The 17601-nt window shown below is 69.2% G+C and overlaps 1 protein-coding gene across 4 annotated transcripts in view; it reads right to left on the bottom strand.

Annotated features, from left to right (window-relative positions):
* Window positions 1-12367: 12367 nt before the first annotated feature.
* Window positions 12368-17601, bottom strand: part of COL5A3 (collagen type V alpha 3 chain) — a 51154-nt gene continuing 45920 nt past the window's right edge. For all 4 annotated transcript variants that reach the window (XM_084610546.1, XM_084610547.1, XM_084610549.1 and 1 more), the window contains one exon: window positions 12368-12644. In XM_084610546.1, coding sequence (XP_084466672.1) covers window positions 12498-12644 — 147 coding nt within the window. In that variant the 3' untranslated portion in view covers window positions 12368-12497. The remainder of the gene's footprint in view (window positions 12645-17601) is intronic.

Raw genomic sequence — 17601 nt, 5'->3', positions numbered from 1 at the left:
GGAGGGGAGGGGAGGGGCTGGGCGCCGGACTCCTGGGTTCTCTCCTGGGGAGGGGAGGGGCTGGGCGCCGGGCTCCTGGGTTCTCTCCTGGGGAGGGAGGGGCTGGGCGCCGGGCTCCTGGGTTCTCTCCTGGGGAGGGGAGGGGAGGGGCTGGGCGCCGGGCTCCTGGGTTCTCTCCTGGGGAGGGGAGGGGAGGGGCTGGGCGCCGGACTCCTGGGTTCTCTCCTGGGGAGGGGAGGGGCTGGGCGCCGGGTGCCGGGCTCCTGGGTTCTCTCCTGGGGAGGGGAGGGGCTGGGCGCCGGGCTCCTGGGTTCTCTCCTGGGGAGGGGAGGGGCTGGGCGCCGGGCTCCTGGGTTCTCTCCTGGGGAGGGGAGGGGAGGGGCTGGGCGCCGGACTCCTGGGTTCTCTCCTGGGGAGGGGAGGGGCTGGGCGCCGGGCGCCGGGCTCCTGGGTTCTCTCCTGGGGAGGGGAGGGGAGGGGCTGGGTGCCGGGCTCCTGGGTTCTCTCCTGGGGAGGGGAGGGGCTGGGCGCCGGGCGCCGGGCTCCTGGGTTCTCTCCTGGGGAGGGGAGGGGCTGGGCGCCGGACTCCTGGGTTCTCTCCTGGGGAGGGGAGGGGAGGGGCTGGGCGCCGGACTCCTGGGTTCTCTCCTGGGGAGGGGAGGGGAGGGGCTGGGCGCCGGGCTCCTGGGTTCTCTCCTGGGGAGGGGAGGGGCTGGGCGCCGGGCTCCTGGGTTCTCTCCTGGGGAGGGGAGGGGCTGGGCGCCGGACTCCTGGGTTCTCTCCTGGGGAGGGGAGGGGAGGGGAGGGGCTGGGCGCCGGACTCCTGGGTTCTCTCCTGGGGAGGGGAGGGAGGTCTGGTGGTTAGAGGGGAGGCCGAGAGTTTCACGGGGGCGTTGAGACCCCTCTCCCTCCCTCCACTGTTGTTGTGGCCTGGGCTGGGGGGGCCCTGCTCCCTGTTCCTCTACCCAGCTCCTCGTGCCCATCATTGTGGCCTCTGGGTGCCCCCTGCTGGGGCTGCACAGCGGGACCTGGCCTAGAGTCCAGCCCTCCCCCCCCCCCCGAGGACTGTGCCCTAACCAGGCCCGTCTCGTCTCCCAGGCGGCCGTGAGGGGTGAGCACACAGCCCCAGAGGGGTGAGCCAGGCAGATGACGACACCCGGGGGAGCCGAGGGAGCTGGAGCCGGCAGGGAGGGTGCAGCTGGCCCGGGGGCGTGGGGGGGGGAGTGCTGTGAGTGGCTCCACATGGCCCCCACCATCTCACGCAGAGCCAGGGCTGGGGCCTGGGCCAGCCAATGACAGGACGCGCCCCGCAGGGCTCTGAATCCGGGGGTATCACAGGACCGGCACCTCCGTGTGACCACACGGCGCCCAGAGCCGCCGTCTGTGTGCCTGGGGTCGCTTGGGTTGGGGGGCAGGGGAAAGGCCTGGGGATGGGGGGGGGCTGCCGGGGGGCAGGTGGGAACTTGTCCTGGGGGCAGGTTATCCCATCGCTGCCTCCTGCAGGGCTCCATCCACCGTGCTCCGGAGCAGTGGGGGCTGGGGGCTGTTGGAGACGGGATGCTGGGGTAGATGGGCCCCTGGGCTGGGCAATTCCTGCGCTCCTCAGAGGAGTGGGAGCCTTGTGCCCCAGGATTTCCCGTGCTGCTCGGGGTGTTCTTCTCCGCTCTGAACAACCCCAGCCCGTAATTAAGCTGCATGGCACAGGCTGCTATGAACTGCCGGGGAGCCTCGTGGCACACGGGTGTCTCTGTAGAAGTGCCAGCAACTTCCCTGTCAATCAGCTGCCCCCACCCTGGGTTCCTCCCCCTGAATAAATTATCTCCTTGTTTTTAAGAGTTGCCTGGCAGCCCCTTGACAGCTCCCCCGCACCTGCACCCGCACCTCCACCCACGCGGGCTGTGACAGCTCCTGGCAGGGCTGTAATTCCTTAATTATCCTCCTTCTCTGCAGCTCTGTCCCCAGGCTCCCTCCCCGGTCACTGGGGGCAGCAAAGAGCCATGGGGAGGTAACTGACTTCGGGCCGGTGCTCGGCCCTTTCAGCCACAACCCAGGCTGCTCCCTTCCCTAAAGCAAGGGACCCTGCCAAGGCCGGGGGTGGCGGCTGCTCCTCGTTCACTATTCCTGGGCACGGTGGGACCAGGGTCTAAGGGGCCGTGCATGGGGGCCGCTGCCCTCCATTGGCCTGGGGCGCAGTGGAAGCCAGCCCGTCGTGCCGAGGGGTCTGTGTCCTCCCCTCTCTTGGTGCAAGGGCGAGACTCCCACCCCCGCTAACAGGGGAAAGGGAAGACCCCACTTCGCCAGTGCCTGGTGCGCTCGTTCACACTCGTGCAAAGCAGGTGTGAGACATGGAGACAGCAGCGTCTTACACCGCCCCCACGCTGGTGCACAAGGCTCTGGTGACGGGAAACAAGGTCCCTTCTTTTTAACCACCACGTCGTTTGGGGGGGTGTATTAGAGCCAGGTCAGCCCCCCCACCCACTGAGTCCCTGTAGCCAGGGGTCCTGCCAGCTGAGCCCCAGTCCCTGTGGGATTCACAGCCCCACGAGTTCTGACACCCGATGTGGGGTCAAGGGTCACCTGGTGGCTTTTGGGATGCAGGGAGGGACGAAGGAACTTCCCCCAGTAGCCTCTCTCGCCCCGAGCCCAACGAGCGAAGCCTGTTCAAAGCGCGGGTTTGTTCTGGCCCAGGAAGCGGAAATGGCTGGTTTCATGCCAGGCCCGGCTGCCCGGAGCCAGGGGAGCTGCTGGGGGGCTGATTCCCCCAACCCGGGCCTATGCCGCTGGGCTGCCAACCTCTCTGCACCATCAGCATATCAGCAGCACAAGTCTTTGGGGCAGAGGCTCTGTTGTGGGCATCTGCAGCATCCGGCCCATGGGGCTCGGGGCAGCTCTCGCTCTGCTATAGCGCCGAGGGTGATTTTCACTCTCTTGCTCCCTTCTCCGTTCCCTTGAAAATCTCTCCCGCTAACAACCCCCAAAGCAAGCGATTGCTGATCGCTCTAAGGACGCTCCTAGCATCCTCCTCAGATCTCTGCTGCTGACTGCTGGCCAGGCCGGCCCAGTGAGCAAGAGACCCAGGGAGCTGCAGTCAGGCGTGGGGCGACTGCTGGCTGCTCCCAGCTGCAATGGGCAGGGCCTGGGAAAGTGGAGAACAGTGCCCAGGGCTGAGGCCTGGACTGAGCCATGCGTGGGGGCCTGGGCGACCTCTGAACTCTTCCTGCAGGAATAGTAGCCACGGGTCACACATGAGCATGTGCACACGCACGGACGCACGGACGTGGACACACGCATGGACATGCAGAGATGCACACACACACGGACGCACACGCATGGACGCACGGATGCACGCACATGGACACACACACGGACACACGGAGAGACGCATACACAGAGAGACGCACACACACACGGACACACATGCACGGACACACGCATGGACGCATGGACGCACTCACGCGGACGCACACATGGACACATGGAAAGACGCACACACACATGGACGCTCACGCATGGACACACAGACACGCACACGGACGCACACACGGACACACAGAGAGACGTGCACACGCATGGATGCACACGCACGGACGCACACACACGGACACACGGAGAGACGCACACACACATGGACGCACACGCATGGACGCACGGACGCACGCACACGGACACGCACACGGACACACGGAGAGACGCACACACACATGGACGCACACGCATGGACACACGGACACACGCACACAGACACACGCATGGACACATGCAGAGACGCACACACACGGAGAGACGCACACACACACGGACGCACGGACACGCACACGGACACACGCATGGACGCGGGCACACACATGAAAGCACCATGGACACAGACGCACATGTGTGGGTACACCCCCTGTCACGGAGTGTGGGGGAGTCCAGGCCCTGCACCCCTCTTCCTGGGATCCACTGAGACTCTCAGCCAGCCAGTAAAACAGAAGGTTTATTGGACAACAGCAACACAGTCCACAACAGAGCTTGTGGGTACAACCAGGACCCCTCAATCACGTCCTTCTGGGGGAGCAGGGAGCTTAGACCCCAGCCCTGGGGTTCCCTGTGTTCCTCTCCCCAGCCCCAACCTGAAAAACTAAACCCACCCAGCAGGTTCCCTGCTGCAGTCTCCGTCCACATTCCTGGGCAGAGGTGTTACCTCCCCCTCCCCCTCCTGGCTCAGGGGACAGGCTCTCAGGTCTCCCATCCCCAGGGCACATTCCCAGGTCAACACTCCCCCCTCCCTGCTGAGTCACATCGTCACACCCCCGCCACACACACCACTGTTCTGTCCGGGGTCCTCGCTGGTTTCTCCTCTGCCATTCCCGGCTCTCCAGCTGTGGCCTGGCAGAGATCCCGGCTGGGCACTCAGTTCTCAGTTCTGAGTGGCCGGGGGGGCGGGCAGGAGGCTACCTGGGAAAGGGGCTCCTGGCTGGGTCACCTGCCAGCCGGCGGCCCTGGGTGCAGAGAGTAGCTGAGCTGCCTGGCAGCCCCCGGCTCCATTTCCATTTCTTCATCCCTCGTTTCCCAGACAGTTAATTATACAAGAGCCGGGTCATGGGCTGGGCTAGAAGCAGCCGAGCGCGTCAGCCCTGGCATGGAGCCACCCAGCTGCAGGAACAGATTGAACCCTGGCACTCGGAGGGATTCCGCCCACCCCACGTGCACCCCCTGCTTCCCGCCACCTCTCCCCTTCCCTCGCAGTCCTGGCTTCCAGCACGGCTCTAGCCAGTGCAACACGCCCCTCCCAGAGACAGGGACAGAACCCAGGAGTTCTGGCTCCCAGCCCCCCTCCCCTCCCCTAACCACTAGACCCCACTCCCCTCCCCGAGCCAGGGACAGAACCCAGGTGTCCTGGCTCCCCGCCCCCTGCTAACCACTAGACTAGACCCCCCTGCCCTCCCTGAGCCAGGGGCAGAACCCAGGTGTCCTGGCTCCCAGCCCCCTGCTAACCACTAGACTAGACCCCCCTGCCCTCCCTGAGCCAGGGACAGAACCCAGGTGTCCTGGCTCCCAGCCCCCTGCTAACCACTAGACTAGACCCCCCTGCCGTCCCTGAGCCAGGGACAGAACCCAGGTGTCCTGGCTCCCAGCCCCCTGCTAACCACTAGACTAGACCCCCCTGCCCTCCCTGAGCCAGGGACAGAACCCAGGTGTCCTGGCTCCCAGCCCCCTGCTAACCACTAGACTAGACCCCCCTGCCCTCCCTGAGCCAGGGACAGAACCCAGGTGTCCTGGCTCCCAGCCTCCGCTCCTCCCCCCTCCCCCCCAGCAGTAGGGCCAGCAGATGGGCGTGGGTGGAACATTAAAAGGGACCAAAGACTTGTTTCCTCTGCCCCGACCCCCCAGTTAAGAGGAGACTGGCAAGTGGCTCCCTGCCGGCAGCTGAGTTTGCAGCGGGGGGGGAGGGACTCAGACCCCCAACAAGAAGGAATGGCTCGCTGGGCTGCTTGGCCAAGGGATTGAGGGCTCAGCACAAGAGCCGGGGGGCTTTGCCGAGTTAGCCCTGACATGCACATGGAGCCGGCTGATGACAGACACTCCTGTTACCTTTTGGAACAGGGGGTGGGGTGAGGGGGTAGGTGGGGGGGTGTTTTCGGTCTCCCCACGTTAGCCGGGTAACTAACGCTCCTGGTTCGGCCAGCCGCAGCTGGGTCTCGCAGGATTGGCTGCAAGCGGTGGCTTTGCGTGAGGGCTCAGGTGTGATTGCCCTCGAGTCAGTGGCGGGACCTTTGGGACGGTCGCTGTGATCCCTGGTGCGAGGGACCGTCTGTTTGGGCAGCTCACCAGGGTGGCGAGACAGAGCCGGGCACCCACGGGGACTCCCCAGTGTGGCTGTTGCGATGCCCAAGGTGTTTACAGTGAGGTTTGGTTGGGGAAATCTCAGCCTAGATCTCCAGCCAATTTGGAGTTTGTGGCCTGGTTCCTCCTGGCCTGCCCTGAGCCGGGCGCTCGCTCTTGGGCCACGGCACGACAGCCAGGCGCTGGCAGAGCCGTGGCAGGGCTCACATCGCACAGGTCAGCTGAGGGCATAGCCCAAAACCCCGGTGCCGGTAACGGTCAGCCCCGATCGTGCCCAGACCTGGCAAGTGGCCCGTCCGAGGAGGGTCCTGGCAGAGCCGGCCTGGAACGGCAGGTGCCAGAGAGGAACGTCTGCCAGAGGGAAACCCCAGCTCGGGAGGGAGAGCTCGGCTCCAACCAGGCGCCGAGGGGAGGGACCCCAAGGACCCCCTGCCCCGGACACCACAGAGGAAACCACTGCAGCGGGCCTGGCCTGACCGCAGCACCCGGGAGCCCAGGTGAGCGGCTTGGCTGACGCTGGAACAGCGGATCTGGGGGACTGAGGTGGCCCAAGGTGCTGTCAGGCCCCGTGCCACGGGAGCCACCAAAGCCACGTGGAACAAACGGCAGCAGCCAAAGCCAACGAGGAAACTGAGCTGGGTCCTCAGGGTCTCTGAATTCCCAGGTGTGAGCAGGGGCTGGATGAATTCGCCCCTGAGTGCTAGCTGGGCGGGGGAGAGACTCCAGGAGCAACCTGTGTTCACATGAAGACACCTAGTCTGCCTAGATCTCCAGGACAGAGCGAGCTGGTGCTGGGCTACAAATCACCGCTGGGGAGTGCCATGCTGGGATGATGGTGACTAAAGGGGAGCAGAACCTGTCCCAAAGGAGGGGGTCACGCTCAGCTGAAAGGACCAGGGTGGCTGGCAGAGTGGGGCAGTGGCCGAGTGCCCAAGCCGCGGAGAGGGGCGAGTAAGGTGCTGCCTGACCTCCACCCACAGTGGGAGGTGAACTCTGGGTCTGCACTGACCAAGGACAGGGCCTGTGAGTGGGGTGCAGAGAGGGGCGGGCACGCTAAAGGGACTTTTGGGTCGCTGGACATAAGACCCTGAGGGGAAAAGGACACTGGCCGACTTACTTGGGGGTGGGACTTTTGCTCATGGTTTATGTTTATGAACTGTGTTTCCCCAAATTAATGCCGAGTCACTTCCCTCCTTTTATTAAAAGTTTCTTTTCTACACTGGGACTCTGGCCTTGCGAGGGGGAAGTATTGCCTCTCAGAGGCGCCTGGGCTGGTGTGTAATTTCCCCAGGTTACGGGGCGGGGGCTCGAGCCGGGTCTGTGTTGTATCGATGGAAAGGAACCCCCAGATACGGAACCCGGCCCTGGCTGCGCCTGGCAGGGGTCAGACCGGCGTTCTCCTCGGGGCTCGGAGTCAGCAGGGAACAGCCGCCCGCGCCGGGCAGGGTCTCTGCCCCGCTGCCCTGCTAGACCCAGCTCCGCGGCCTGTCGTGCTGGGCTGCGCATGGCATCTGTATTCACCTCACCCCACAGTCACCAGCCTGCCGTGGGGCAGATCTGCTGCCCGTGGGGCTGGGATGGAGGACTAAGGCCCTGGGCCCCAGGAGCCCCACGCCGCATCCCCCGGCTCCTCGCAGCAAATTCAAACCCGCCAGGGCTCACCGCAGGGGCAGCGGCCGGGACAGACCCGCAGCAGGTGAGAACAGCCCCAGGGCATGGCCCTTGCTGCTGAGCCGGAGAAATGTCCCCCTCGGAGCGTGACCCTCCTGCCAGGGGCTGGCAGCAGCGCGAAAGGCCAGGGTCAGTTCCCCCCCGAGCACGAGGCTGCCCCCCCACTGCCCCACAGACACGGGCCGTTACCCCCCTGCGCTGCCCCACGGACAGTGGGTGGAGATCTCCCTGCCCTGCGGAGCCTCTGTCCACACAGATCTTGGCCTGGGACGCTCCCCCACATCCACCAATGGGGAAATAGTGACCCCCCCCCGGGGTCCTCAGGCCTCAGTATGAGCCCCCCCCAGCCCCTCCCCCCCAGGCAGGGCTTCCCCACACCCAGTCATTCAGGAAACAGCAACTGATGGCAGCCCTGCCCCCCTCAGCCCCCCCAGCCCCTCGGCACGGGGTGCGGGTGGGGCAGGCTGGCACTGAGCCAAGTGAGGGTGAAGCGCGATCGACATGCCCAGAGGCACCAGTGTCTCCTCCCAGCCGCCCTGGGCCTGGCCCCCTGGCTGAGCTGGGTCCATCCCTGCGCCAGGGCGAACCCGGGCGTCAGCTGCCAGCAGCCAGCCACTTCCATTAGGGTACCGGGGCTGCGGGTCGGGCGTGAGGGGCACCGGCAGAGCTGGGGTATCAGGGGGCTGCGGGTCGGGCGTGAGGGGCACCGGCAGAGCTGGGGTATCAGGGGGCTGCGGGTCGGGCGTGAGGGGCACCGGCAGAGCTGGGGTATCAGGGGGCTGCGGGTCGGGAGTGAGGGGCACCGGCAGAGCTGGGGTATCAGGGGGCTGCGGGTCGGGTGTGAGGGGCACCGGCAGAGCTGGGGTATCAGGGGGCTGCGGGTCGGGCGTGAGGGGCACCGGCAGAGCCTTGGCAAACGGGGGTGGGGGTTGGGGGGGGACACACAGCCACACAGGCCTCTCCGTTCAGGACAGCAATGGTTGCCATGGCTACAGGGGCTGCTGGTCCCCGTTGCCATGGGCGATAAGAGGAGCTCCCTGCATCCCAGGGCAGCAGGGGTCCCCCCCTACGCCGAGGAAGTCAGGAAGGCGGGGGGGGGTTCACTGGTCCAGATTTACCTGTTGGGGAAGCCCCAGGGTGGGACCAGCCTCAGAGACGGGCCAGGGGCTGGTGGCCCCCCCCCGCCAGTATCAGGCCAGGCAGCTCCCACCTGTGTGCACCCCCCATTGCCCCACCCATTATGAAGAAACCCCTCCAGCCTCCCCCGATTCACAGGCCATGACGAAGTGGGGGGGTTTCTTGGTTTTTCCAATGGTTTGCATGCTGAGGGGGTGGGACTCAGTTTCCCTGGGTGTTGCTGGTTTAACGAGGGGATGGGAGAGGGAGTTTGTGGGGACACAGGGCTGGCGAGGGAACTTGGGACCCCGGCCAGGAGCCTGGAGAACGGACACCCCAGCGACTGATGACTCAGTGACCGGGAGGCCCAGCTCGGGAGGCCCAGCCGGGTCTGGCCAGTGGGGAGACAATGGGCTGCGGAGAGGGGACCCCGGTGACCTGACCAGCCGGTCCCAGCCAGAGGGGCCAGAGGACAGAAGAGGGGAGAGGGGGCCCAGGCGACCCTGTTCACCTGGAGAGAAGACAATGGGCAGAGGGGGGGCTTGGGGCTGGGGATCTCAGAGGCCCAGCGGGGAAGCAGGGGGGCTCGGGGCTGGAGAGAGGGAGGGGGCAGACAGAGCCCCCCTGGGTGCAGGGGAGACTGGGATGTGCTGTGTTGAGGGAGGCCAGGCCTGAGGCTGGAGAGTTTCCTGTGCTGGGTTCAGATGCTCACTAAACCCTCCTGGCCGAGAGTCACTCCGGTCTAGAGAACGGGGGTGGGGGTGGGGGCATCATTTCCTTCGGGGGGTGGGGGCCCCAGGGGCCCAAAGCGAGGGGACTCCCTGAGGAGCCCTGTGACGAAGTGGGACTGTTCTTAATGTTTCCTCTGAATAGTGTGGGGGTGCCTCAGTTTCCCCTAGGCAGTTCTTAAGTATCTAGGTGGTGGGGTAAGGGCGTATGATCATTGCAGAGCCCTAGAGGGCAGGTGTGTGCAGGGGTCTGGACACAGAGAATGGCCGACACCCTGTTTCCTGGCCACTGATGGCCTGGCCCTTCCCCCCTGCAAGGTGAGAGCTGAAGGGTTGGAGAACAAAGGAAACCGGTGACCTCCTGGCCCAGGAAAGGGACAAAGCCCAGAGGAGGAGGGGCTGGAGGGGGTTTTCAGTTTGGGGCTGGCTGGGACATGGAGTGAAGTGCAGACGGGGTTCTCTGGCTCACTGCCCCCCAAAATGGACCCAGCTGAGGGGTCCCGTTCTCTGCACCTACAAGCTCTGTGTTAGACCATGTTCCTGTCGTTTAATAAACCTCTGTTTTACTGGCTGGCTGAGAGTCCCGTCTGACTGCGGAGTTGGGGGGCAGGACCCTCTGGCTTCCCCAGGACCCCGCCTGGGTGGACTCGCTGGGGGAAGCGCACGGAGGGGCAGAGGAGGCTGAATGCTCCGAGGTCAGACCCAGGAAGGTGGAAGCCGGGGGAGCTGTGTGTCCTGCAGACAGGCTGCTTCCAGAAGGAGACTTCCCCAGAGTCCTGCCTGGCTTCGTGGGTAGCAGTTCCAGAGCATCGCCCAGGGACGCCGTGACAACTGGTGGGAGCGGTGGGATGTACTGAACCCCATGGATGGCGCTTCCTGCAGTAAGTGACTGGGGAGCAGTAAAACGAAGGGGGATTGACGGGGACCAGGCGTGCTGAAGATTCGGAGAGAGACGGTTTCAGGGGGTGGTTAACCCCTGGGAGTGTGTGACCAGAGAGAAGGACTTTTGCAGTCACAGGGTCCCCCGGGGGATTGCAGCGAGCGGTCCCAGGGGCGGAGGAGTCTGCAGCTCGACCCTGGCAAAGAGGGGGTGACCTCGAGAAGGGCTGGCACATGAGGGGTTCTCCCTGGAAACCGTGGGGAGCTGAGAGCACACAGGCCTGTGAGTCCACAACACCTTGGGAAGAGCGGAGTGATGGCCTGTCACCGTCTCCTTAAGAAGGACATTGTAGCCCTGTGCAGAAAGAGAGGGTTGCGCATTGGAAAGTTCACCACAGCAGAGTTCATCGTGCAGCTGGAGGAGGATGACCGCTCTAAGGGACAGATTCCTGACCCCCAATGGGGCTATAGCAGGATCTGGGAGCAGCTGGAGTGGGAGCCAGGCATCCCCAAGACTCCTGTCCCCGACCAGACGCAGGTTCCCCATCAGGGGATCGGAGACAGACGGGATTGGAGCTGAGTCTGAGAGAGCAAGAGGACAGTGAGAGCCTGAGAAAGAGCTCCAGAAGCAGCAGAAGCATGAACTGGCGGTGGGGGAGCAGAGAGGCATAGGGGAAACTGAGGCACCCCCACACTATTCAGAGGAAACATTAAGAACAGTCCCACTTCATCACAGGCCCAATGGCAGAGACAGGTGGGCTGAGTCTCCAAGCGGTGCGGCTCCAGGAGGTGGGAGGGCTGAACCCTGAGAGAGGGAGGACCCCCAAGAAGGGCTGTCACACTTAAGGGGGTTCCCCCACGGACCGCACGGGGCCAAGAGTGGGCACGATCTGTGAGTCTGTGACAACGGCACAGGGCACTGGGTGAGTTCTGGGGAGACATGAGGGGGCAGGAGGTTCAGGGGCTCAGAGGCGTGGGGCAGGCCTGGGGCAGAAGGGGTACAGAGGTGCGGGGCAGTGGTGGGGGTTCGGGGGGCTCAGAGGCGTGGGGCAGGCCTGGGGCGGAGGGGGTACAGAGGTGCAGGGCAGTGGTGGGGGGTTCGGGGGGTTCAGAGGCGTGGGGCAGGCCTGGGGCGGAGGGGGTACAGAGGTGCGGGGCAGTGGTGGGAGTTTGGGGGGCTCAGAGGCGTGGGGCAGGCCTGGGGCGGAGGGGGTACAGAGGTGCGGGGCAGTGATGGGGGTTCGGGGGGCTCAGAGGCGTGGGGCAGGCCTGGGGCGCAGGGGGGCTCGGGGCAGAGAGGCGCCGGGCGCTGCGCTTTCATACAGGTTGGTTTATCGTACAGTTTCCGCGCTGCCAAGAACAGACGTGGGGGCCCGGCGAGCGGGGCAGGGGTGAGGTCTGGGTCTCTCGTCCCCCCAGCGCTGCCCTCGGGTTCAACCCCGAGGTGTCTTGTGGGGGGGGGGGCTGGATACTTGCCCCCATGACGCACCCCGCTGCCAGCCGGGGGGTTGTTGGGGTGGGTCCTTGGTGTCTGGCTCCGGGGGCTGCAGCTTCACCCTTTGGCCGAGGGGCCAGGATCGACTCCCCCACGGGGGAAGGAGCCCGGCAGGAGGTGGGGGTCGGGGGGTGTCCCGAGCTCCCCCCTGAGTTACAGGCGTCTCAGGGGGCGCCAGCTCTCGGCCCCACCCAGCCCTGGGAGACACCGGACGGACGGACGGAAGGACGCTCTTCGGCAGCTTCCTGCAGGGGCGCTGGGGGGCCCGACGCTGGTCTGTTCAGTGGGGCAGGGCCTGGATCCCCCAATCGGGCCCCTTGCCTGGGTGTCATGGAGTCCGGGGGGGGGCTGCTTTGCCCCCAGGGCCCGTCCTGCCCCAGCTGGACATTGTGGGGGGGCTGCTGGGCTAGAGACATGTCCAGTGCGTTGCTAACAGAGGCTCCTGGGGGTATCACGGTGCCACGGGGGGGTCAGTCCGTGCCCTGCTCCCTGTTCAGGCCACAGAGGGGCACCCGCCCGCTTGCCCCACAGCACCGGCCCTGGGGGGGCCTGCAGCGTTAATAGGGCTGGGTATCCCGCGGGGCTCCCTGGGCTCGGGCTGGGGGGCCAGCGGCAGAGTCCTGAGTGCGCCCTGGGGACAGTGAGGAAGGGGCACCCGTGGGGGGCAGCGTAGCCCTGGGAGCCGCCCCCCCCGGCAGTCCGGAGCAGGTCCCCAGGGATCTCTGCCCAGTGGCAGGCAGCCTGGCCCCGGGAGTGTCCCTGGGGGGCTCCACGCGGCCCCCTCAGCCCATGAAGCAGACGGGGCCCAGCTCGAAGCCGAATTTCTGGTTGGCGCCTCCGAAGTCCAGGACAGCCACGTCGGCCAGGGGCAGCTGCTCCAGGCGGGACGATCTCACCTCCAGCACCGTGCGCGCCTGGCCCCGGCGCAGCTGCGGGGAGACGGGCAGTGTCAGGGCTGGGCAGGGGCCACAGCCCGGGGGAGGGGCGGCCTTGCCCTGGGGGAGGAGCCAGCAGCCCGGGGGAGGGGCCGCCTTGCCCTGGGAGGAGGGGCCAGCAGCCAGGAGGAGGAGCCTGCAGCTCGGGGACAGGGCAGCCTTGCCCCAGGGCTATGGGGCAGTGGGGGCTGCCCCATAGCCGTGGCCACTGGGACCATCCAAAAATTACTGCGGCCCCTTGAGAGCAGTCCCAGTGTGAGGCCTGGCTCCATGGGTGGGGGTGCAGGAGTCCCCGGGCCCAGGCTGGAGAGGCCCCCCCACGGGAATGGCACGGCCGGGCTTGAGCCAGTTCCTGGCAGACCTGGAGAAGCTATGGGGCAGGAACAGCAGGGTGGGAGTTGTGGGGCTGGACTTTGGGGCGGGAGCTGAGGGGAAGGCAGGGGGTGGGAGCTGTGGGACGGGGGCAGCATCTATGCGGCGGGGGGGGCCGTACTCAGCTCACTTGGCAGCTGTCGCGCAGGGTGTGGACAGGTGCCGCGGGGCTGTGGGGCAGGCTGGGGTCAGGAGCTGTGGGGCCGGGCTGTGGGGCGGGATCTCTGGGGCAGGAGCTGTGGCGTGGGGGCCCAGCTCACCTGGCAGCCATCATGCAGGCCATAGATGGGCACCCTGGTGCTGTGGGGCAGGCCGGGGGCAGGAGCTGTGGGGCGGGGCTGTGGGACGGGAGCTGTGACGAAGTGGGGGAGATTCCTGGTTTCCTTGTTTCCTGTGGGGTTTTTTTCCCTTGGTTTTCCTATGGTTGCATGCAGGGGGCTGCGACTCAGTTTCCCTGGGGGTTACCGGTTGAACGAGGGGACGGACAGCAGAGGGAGCTGGTTGTTCCAGAGGCCCCGCGAGGGAAGGTGGGACCCCGGCCAATGGCCTGGTGACCCGGAGGCCCAACTCAGGAGCCACCGGTGGGGAAACAATGGGCTGCGAGGACCCCCGGGACCCGGGTTCCAGCCAGACGACCCTGTTCACGGCCCTGTTCCCTGGGAGAGAGGACAATGGATGGGGGGGGCTTGGGGCCGGCCCCGCTGGGAAGCAGGGGGGCTCGGGGCTGGAGGGAGGGGGCAGGCAGAGCCCCCCTGGGTGCAGGGGAGGCTGGGATGTGCTGGGCTGAGGGAGGCCAGGCCTGAGGCCGGAGAGTTTCCGGTGCTGGGTTCAGATGCTCACTAAACCCTCCTGCCTTACGCTGGCCGAGAGTCGCTCCGGTCTAGAGAACGGGGGTGGGGGCATCATCCCCTTCGGGGGGTGGAGGCCCCGGGGGCCCAGAGCGAGGGGACTCCCTGAGGGGCCCACGGCAGAGACAGGCGGGCTGAGGCGCCGAGCGGTGCGGCTCCAGGAGGTGGGAGGGCTGAACCCCGAGAGAGAGAGGACCCCCAAGAAGGGCTGTCACACTGAAGGGGGTTCCCCCCACGGACCGCATGGGGCCAAGAGTAGCAAGACCTGTGAGTCTGTGACAGGAGCTGTTGGGTGGGAGCTGTGGGGCAGACAGGAGCTGTGGGGCGGGAGCTATGGGGCAGATCAGAGCTGTGGGCCGGGAGCTGTGGGGCAGGCGGGGGCGGGAGCTGTGGGGCAGACCGGAGCTGTTGGCCGGGAGCTGTGGGGCAGGCGGGGGCGGGAGCTGTGGGGCAGACCGGAGCAGTGGGCTGGAAGCTGTGGGGCAGGCGGGGGCGGGAGCTGTGGGGCAGGTGGGGGCGGGAGCAGTGGGCCGGGGGCTGTGGGGCAGGAGGGGGGGGGAGCTGTGGGGCAGACTGGAGCTGTGGGGCAGGCGGGGGCGGGAGCTGTGGGGCAGACTGGAGCCGTGGGGCAGGCGGGGGCGGGAGCTGTGGGGCAGACTGGAGCTGTGGGGCAGGCGGGGGCGGGAGCAGTGGGGCAGGCGGGGGCGGGAGCAGTGGGCCGGGGGCTGTGGGGCAGGCGGGGTCGGGGGCTGTGGGCCGGGGGCTGTGGGGCAGGCGGGGGCGGGAGCAGTGGGCCGGGAGCTGTGGGGCAGGCGGGGGCGGGAGCTGTGGGGCAGACCGGAGCAGTGGGCTGGGAGCTGTGGGGCAGGCGGGGGCGGGAGCAGTGGGCCGGGGGCTGTGGGGCAGGCGGGGGCGGGAGCTGTGGGCCGGGAGCTGTGGGGCAGGCGGGGGCGGGAGCTGTGGGGCGGGAGCTGTGGGCCGGGGGCTGTGGGGCAGGCGGGGTCGGGGGCTGTGGGCCGGGGGCTGTGAGGCAGACGGGGACGGGAGCTGTGGTCCGGGAGCTGTGGGGCAGGCGGGGGCGGGAGCTGTGGGCCGGGGGCTGTGGGGCAGGCGGGGGCGGGAGCTGTGGTCCGGGAGCTGTGGGGCAGGCGGGGGCGGGAGCTGTGGGCCGGGGGCTGTGGGGCAGGCGGGGGCGGGAGCTGTGGGCAGGGGGCTGTGGGGCAGGCGGGGGCGGGAGCTGTGGGGCAGGCGGGGGCGGGAGCTGTGGGGCAGGCGGGGGCGGGAGCTGTGGGCCGGGGGCTGTGGGGCAGGCGGGGGCGGGAGCTGTGGGCCGGGGGCTGTGGGGCAGGCGGGGGCGGGAGCTGTGGTCCGGGAGCTGTGGGGCAGGCGGGGGCGGGAGCTGTGGGCCGGGGGCTGTGGGGCAGGCGGGGGCGGGAGCTGTGGGCCGGGGGCTGTGGGGCAGGTGGGGGCGGGAGCTGCGGGCCGGGGGCTGTGGGGCAGGTGGGGGCGGGAGCTGGGGGCCGGGGGCTGTGGGGCAGGCGGGGCCAGGGGCTGTGGGGCAGGCGGGGGTGGGAGCTGGGGGGCAGGTGGGGGCGGGAGCAGTGGGCCGGGGGCTGTGGGGCAGGTGGGGGCGGGAGCTGTGGGGCAGGCGGGGCCGGGGGCTGTGGGGCAGGTGGGGGCGGGAGCTGTGGGGCAGGCGGGGCCGGGGGCTGTGGGGCAGGCGGGGGCGGGAGCTGGGGGGCAGGTGGGGGCGGGAGCAGTGGGCCGGGAGCTGTGGGGCAGGCGGGGGCGGGAGCTGTGGGCCGGGGGCTGTGGGGCAGGCGGGGGCGGGAGCTGTGGGCCGGGGGCTGTGGGGCAGGCGGGGGCGGGAGCTGTGGGCCGGGGGCTGTGGGGCAGGCGGGGGCGGGAGCAGTGGGCCGGGAGCTGTGGGGCAGGCGGGGGCGGGAGCAGTGGGCCGGGGGCTGTGGGGCAGGCGGGGGCGGGAGCTGTGGGCCGGGGGCTGTGGGGCAGGCGGGGGCGGGAGCTGTGGTCCGGGAGCTGTGGGGCAGGCGGGGGCGGGAGCTGTGGGGCAGGCGGGGGCGGGAGCAGTGAGCCGGGGGCTGTGGGGCAGGCGGGGGCGGGAGCTGTGGTCTGGGAGCTGTGGGGCAGGCGGGGGTGGGAGCTGTGGGCAGGGGGCTGTGGGGCAGGCGGGGGCGGGAGCTGTGGGCAGGGGGCTGTGGGGCAGGCGGGGGCGGGAGCTGTGGGCAGGGGGCTGTGGGGCAGGCGGGGGCGGGAGCTGTGGGCCGGGGGCTGTGAGGCAGGCGGGGCCGGGGGCTGTGAGGCAGGCGGGGGCGGGAGCTGTGGGCAGGGGGCTGTGGGGCAGGCGGGGGCGGGAGCTGTGGGCCGGGGGCTGTGGGGCAGGCGGGGGCGGGAGCTGTGGTCCGGGAGCTGTGGGGCAGGCGGGGGCGGGAGCTGTGGGCCGGGGGCTGTGGGGCAGGCGGGGGCGGGAGCTGTGGTCCGGGAGCTGTGGGGCAGGCGGGGGCGGGAGCTGTGGGCCGGGGGCTGTGGGGCAGGCGGGGGCGGGAGCTGAGGGCAGGGGGCTGTGGGGCAGGCGGGGGCGGGAGCTGTGGGGCAGGCGGGGGCGGGAGCTGTGGGCAGGGGGCTGTGGGGCAGGCGGGGGCGGGAGCTGTGGGCCGGGGGCTGTGAGGCAGGCGGGGCCGGGGGCTGTGAGGCAGGCGGGGCCGGGGGCTGTGAGGCAGGCGGGGGCGGGAGCTGTGGGCAGGGGGCTGTGGGGCAGGCGGGGGCGGGAGCTGTGGGCCGGGGGCTGTGAGGCAGACGGGGACGGGAGCTGTGGTCCGGGAGCTGTGGGGCAGGCGGGGGCGGGAGCTGTGGGCCGGGGGCTGTGGGGCAGGCGGGGGCGGGAGCTGTGGTCCGGGAGCTGTGGGGCAGGCGGGGGCGGGAGCTGTGGGCCGGGGGCTGTGGGGCAGGCGGGGGCGGGAGCTGTGGGCCGGGGGCTGTGGGGCAGGCGGGGGCGGGAGCTGTGGGCAGGGGGCTGTGGGGCAGGCGGGGGCGGGAGCTGTGGGCAGGGGGCTGTGGGGCAGGCGGGGGCGGGAGCTGTGGGGCAGGCGGGGGCGGGAGCTGTGGGCCGGGGGCTGTGGGGCAGGCGGGGGCGGGAGCTGTGGGCCGGGGGCTGTGGGGCAGGCGGGGGCGGGAGCTGTGGGCCGGGGGCTGTGGGGCAGGCGGGGGCGGGAGCTGTGGGCCGGGAGCTGTGGGGCAGGCGGGGGCGGGAGCTGTGGGCCGGGGGCTGTGGGGCAGGTGGGGGCGGGAGCTGTGGGCCGGGAGCTGTGGGGCAGGTGGGGGCAGGAGCTGTGGGGCAGGCGGGGCCGGGGGCTGTGGGGCAGGCGGGGGCGGGAGCAGTGGGCCGGGGGCTGTGGGGCAGGCGGGGGCGGGAGCAGTGGGCCGGGGGCTGTGGGGCAGGCGGGGGCGGGAGCTGTGGGCCGGGGGCTGTGGGGCAGGTGGGGGCGGGAGCTGCGGGCCGGGGGCTGTGGGGCAGGCGGGGCCGGGGGCTGTGGGGCAGGCGGGGCCGGGGGCTGTGGGGGAGGCGGGGGCGGGAGCAGTGGGCTGGGGGCTGTGGGCCGGGGGCTGTGGGGCAGGCGGGGCCGGGGGCTGTGGGGGAGGCGGGGGCGGGAGCAGTGGGCTGGGGGCTGTGGGCCGGGGGCTGTGGGGCAGGCGGGGGCGGGAGCTGTGGGCTG

This window comes from Lepidochelys olivacea (assembly GCF_965140295.1).
Source record: "Lepidochelys olivacea isolate rLepOli2 genome assembly, chromosome: 20".
Lineage (NCBI taxonomy): Eukaryota > Metazoa > Chordata > Testudines > Cheloniidae > Lepidochelys > Lepidochelys olivacea.
The sequence above is the reverse complement of the archived record's forward strand: the minus strand, read 5'-3'. Positions and strand labels throughout refer to the sequence as shown.